The 5,088-nt window shown below is 48.8% G+C and overlaps 1 protein-coding gene across 1 annotated transcript; it reads left to right on the top strand.

Moving 5' to 3' along the window:
- Window positions 1-2,097: 2,097 nt before the first annotated feature.
- Window positions 2,098-4,162, top strand: LOC123179729 (probable pectinesterase 56). The gene is made up of 2 exons (XM_044591601.1): window positions 2,098-2,600; window positions 3,024-4,162. The coding sequence occupies exons 1-2, from the start codon at window positions 2,177-2,179 to the stop codon at window positions 3,755-3,757; spliced, it is 1,158 nt and encodes a 385-aa protein (XP_044447536.1). The 5' UTR covers window positions 2,098-2,176; the 3' UTR covers window positions 3,758-4,162.
- The last annotated feature ends 926 nt before the right edge of the window (window positions 4,163-5,088 follow it).

Below are 5,088 nucleotides of genomic sequence, written 5' to 3'. Positions count from 1 at the left end.
ACTACTCCAATATATATGCATGCATGCTACGCGCTCACAAGAATCTCTTAAAATTAACTCTGGTCCATGCATGCACGGGCTTGTTTGATGGCGGTGCTTTCTTTCACCTTGCCCTGCACGTACACCAGTTAATTAATTAGCTAGCTAGATGCCTCCATCCTACTCGATCATTCCTTTTTCTCTCCCTGCTGCCTGCCTCTGCCTGGTACGGCCGGTATAGTAGTAAGTAAGTAGAGCAGCTCTTGTTCGTCGTCTTTGTAACTATGTGTAGGGGGATATGAGAGCATCTGCAATATATAGTCTGTATGGTAGAATCGGTGGCATGCACAAGGTCTACGTCAGCATCATACAAGTTCTCCAGTGAAGCATGTTAGTTTATTGGGAACCATGACTGCACGTTAAATCAATGTACTCCCTCCGTCCCAAAATTCTTTTGTTATATTTGTCTACACACGGATGTATCTACTCACGTTTTAGTGTTAGATACATCCGTATCTAGATAAATCTAAGACAAGAATTTTGAGACGGACGGAGTAGTAAATAAACTGATGACCAACACCCGAGAGAAGGAGATTGGTGAATTAAAAGCAAAAGGTTGGTTCAGCATCATACCGTCTCATTCTCTCTCTTCTTTTATTTTAAACCACCTCATCAGAACAGTCTACATAGCAGATTTACCAACGATGACTGTGTGTGTGTGAGTGAAGATGCATGTCCGCCTTGGTAGCTAGCTATTAATTGGCAGCTTCCAAGGCAGAATGGAATGGAAAAGCTAGACAGCTTCTAGCTAATTAAGCTACATCTCTTCTTCTTCTTCTTCTCCGCGGGAAGGAAATCCAATTAATTACGGAAGCTCCAACGACTATATATATAGAGAGAGATGATGTATCTATATCAACCGAACCGAGCGGAGCATGATGCCTCCTAGCCAGCCAGCCAGCCAGCGAGCTTGATGTACTACTAGCTACTGTACTACTCCTGGTCCTTGTCCTAGAGAGACGATCGTAGCTAGTAGCAAGCATGCATTGGTTTGCATACTTCTATACTTGCGCTAATTTCACTAGCTAGAAGCTAGCTAGTACGTACTACTTCCACTATGCATACATGCTGTGCGCACAAGAATTAAAATTCGCTGTGGTCCGTCATCCATACTCTCTCTCTCTCTCTCTCTCTCTCTCTCTCTCTCTCTCTCTCTCTCTCTCTCTCTCTCTCTCTCTCTCTCTCTCTCTCTTATTCCACTGTACGTACTAGACTAGATGGATGGAGTAGGAGCATGCATGCTCGGGCTAGCACGTGAAATCGATCGATCGATGCATCCTAGCTAGCTGCTATACCACCTAGCTAATTGCAATGCAAACGGGCTTGATCATGATATAGAGTAGTACGTACATGCATGGCTTGGGCGTTTAGTATGCATGCATGCACGCTCGGGACGGCGTCCCATACGCACGCCACGTACGTCCCCCTTATCCTATCCTACTTGCTGCAGTATAAGTAATGAGGGTCTCCTTACTAGTCTTTTTTTTTCCATTGCGTTTTCTTATGAGAAGGGGGATGGATGGCAGTGCAGTGCAGCATGCATGCCCCCTCTTTTGTTGATCAACAATTAAATTAATAGTGCAGCAGTAACAAATGCATGGTCCTCCATCTCCTCTCCTCACTAGGAGTATGTACTGTACTGTATTGTACTTGATTCTTTCGGGCGGGCCGAGAGACAGAACAGAGAGGGATAACAAGCTAGCTTACTAGGAGTACGTTGAAGAGCAGGAGTAGAGTACGATGAAGAGCAAGTTAATACGTGATGGAGCTAGTACGTACGCTTACCGCGGAGTCCGGCCGAGCGGAGCCGGCCTAGCTAGCACGTGAATTCGATGGATGCATGCATGGTTACATTTGCATTGCAACGTCGTCCTAGCTAAAGCTAAAGCCACCTAGCTGCTGCCTAATTGCATTGCAAAAGGAGGTTCGGCCGACGGGCTTGATCGGATGGTAGCTGCCTGCCTACTTCATTTATGGGAAGATGCATGCATGTGGAGCCGGCCCTCCCTCCCTCCCTCTACTTAAACCAAGTGGCACAAGACCTCACTGCACAAGAGAGGCACATCCGATACCTCCATCCACACACTGCCTGCCCACTGCCACAACCACCACAAGGGCGAGAGAGCGGCTGCCAGCCATGTCGCCGCGTACCACGTTCACGTTGCAGCTGCTCCTTGTCCTGGTGGTTGTGGGCTTGGCCTTGGCCGCAACCACCACGGCCGCTCCTGCGGTCCTCGGCGGAGGAAAGCACCACCGCGGCGTCCTCAGCACCCCCGTCCGCCGGCTCAAGCCGGACGTGCGGGTGTCTAAGCTCGGCGGCGGTGGCGGCGGCGCCGGCGCTGTCACCGTCACCTCCGTCGGCGAGGCGTTGAGTCTCTGGAAGAATCTGACAGGAGCGCACTTCGTCATCTACCTGACCGCAGGCACCTACGAAGAGCACATCGTCGTACCAGAAAGGTGCAGCAACGTGGTGCTTATCGGCGATGGCGTCGGCCGTACCATCATCACCGGAGCCCTGTCCGATAGGACAGGGCACAACGTGATGCAATCGGCCACAATGAGTAAGTCCGCTTTGACCCATCGTTTTCCTTTCCGGCCGTTTTAGACCAATGCAAATACATGCATGCATAGCAGCATATACTTCCCTCCTTAATACCAGTAGACTAGCAACACTAGCTAGTATCCTCTTTCTTTGGTGAGTAGGCTAGGGCAGTAATATATCTCTACTGTACGTACATGCAATCATGCATGAAGACACATGCATCATAGGGCCGTTTGGTCGGTCGTGTATTATCTCATCCGTATATATATAAACTAAAAAACTAGTTGTTGTATTGTTAGTACTACGTACTCCTAATAGTACTGTTTGCCAAAATAAAAAAAGATGAATGAAGAAAAAAAAGTACTAGAACTACTAGTAGGATTAATTTGCTAAGGGAGCTAATCGGTCTCTTTTACTTTATTGTTCCATTAATTCCATGCAGGTGTGTTTGCTAAGGGTTTCATGGCTCGGGACGTGACGATTCAAAACACGGCGGGCGGGCCAGGCATCAACCAGGCCGTGGCTCTCCGGGTCCAGGCTGACCGAACCGTGTTCTACCGGTGCCAGATACACGGGTATCAGGACACCCTCATGGCCGAATCGCACCTGCAGTTCTACCGTGAGTGTGAAATATCAGGCACCGTAGACTTTATTTTCGGGGATGCGACAGCCGTGTTTCAGGACTGCATCGTCTTCGCACGCCGGCCGGCCGACGGCAAACACGACGTCATCACCGCTCAAGGCCGCGGAGCACATCTCGGTGGTTCTGGGTTCGTGCTGCAGAACTGCAGCATCACCACGGCGCCAGGGGAGAGCCTCAACGGCGTCCAGACCTACCTCGGCCGTCCTTGGAACGACCACGCAACCGTGGTGTACATGTTATGCACCATCGACGACATCATCCACGCGGACGGATGGGTGGCTTGGAACAAGACCAACCCCAAGGAACGCGTCAAAGGCGGCGTCAAGCCCGGCCACGAGGGGCATATCTTCTACGGTGAGTTCGCGAACCACGGCGCCGGCGCCAATGTCGACCACCGCGTCGACTGGCATGGGTTTCATCGCCTCAACGAGGCACAGGCTAGGCTGTATGCGCCGGGGAGGTTCATCCAGGGAGGCGCCTGGCTTCCCCAGACAGGGGTCCCACATTACCTTGGCCTCCGTGATGGTGAGTAGTGCATCCATCCATCATACCTGTCTGCCTGCTGCCGCCGTTTGAGAGCCATCCGTTTGTTTCTCTAGTAGTAGTATTGTCGATGGAGTAGTAGTAGTAGTTCGTACAAGTACCGCGGGCGTATTGTACGAGTGCGTAGAGGAGCTAGCAGCAGGATATGATGGATTCTTCAGCAGTCGGCCAATTAGCTAGCTATGTCCTAGCTAGCTTCTGAGCATCATTGGCCCAATAAAGTAAGCATGCATGCGACCCCCTAGCTAGCTAGAAGCTAGGCCAGCAGTCCGTAGTAGCTTGTGATCAGTGATGTGTATCAGTGTTGTTTGTGTGTGTGATCAGATCTGTCATGTATCCATTGTTGAGCTATTTGTCTTGGTGATGTTTGCAACAAAAAGTGTGGTTGTTTGTGATGGATTTGTTTGTACAGTAAATGCATGCTATTAATTTATTTACTCTAGAAAAACAAACCAACAGCAAAGGAAGAAAATGAAACAAAATTCATCTCTGGAAACCCAAACTTAATAATTTCCATGCGTACGTGCATTTTGTTTAAAAATACATACACTAGTCAAGTTCATGCATCTCCTCTCCTGTGCTAACCAACTATTAGATTAGATGCATTGGTTCTTAACACGTAAGTATGATCGACCTTGGTGCAAAGCAGAGACTCAAATGTATATTTGTGTATATATACGTGTGCGCACGTTAATTTGGAAAGATTGACCATTACGTGCTGATAATCGAGCACTGGACTACCTCAGTGCTTGGTTTCCAGCAATGACGTGTCAGTAATGTGTACTCACTTGACGCATGCATGGTGGCCGGCTTTCACTCCTGACCCAATTAAGGCAAGTGCAGAATGCTAACTAATGTTTTTAAAATTATCTAAAGATCGATCGAGCATACTAACTAAGCTAAGCTAAGCTAGCTTGGGGACGCCCTCTGAAACGATTAATCAATCAAAATGCATTCATACTGAGAGAATAGCTAGTTTTTTGTTTTTGTTTTTTGGGCGAGAAAGGACAGAGCAAGTGGAGAGAAGGAAACATAATTCCTCCTTAACTTAATATAATACGTTTTTTGATACTGCCAGTAGCTAGCTACGTGTAGCTAGCAACCAATTAACCATGCCCCGCAAGCTTTTAGTTTTTCGGTCGGTCAATTTGTTTTAAGCCATCGAATGCACAAATCGCTTTCTTCAACCTCCAACCCAACCACCTGTTCATTTTCTTCTCTGAAACCGCCCCACATACCACCGGATTCCGCCGCCACCGGTCGGCAGCGGTCCCGCGCCAGCCTTGCCGCCCCGCCCTCCCCTCAACCGCTGCCCACCATC

This window comes from Triticum aestivum, chromosome 1D (genome assembly GCF_018294505.1).
Source record: "Triticum aestivum cultivar Chinese Spring chromosome 1D, IWGSC CS RefSeq v2.1, whole genome shotgun sequence".
NCBI classification, from domain to species: domain Eukaryota; kingdom Viridiplantae; phylum Streptophyta; class Magnoliopsida; order Poales; family Poaceae; genus Triticum; species Triticum aestivum.
This window is presented reverse-complemented; position numbering and strand designations above follow the sequence as displayed.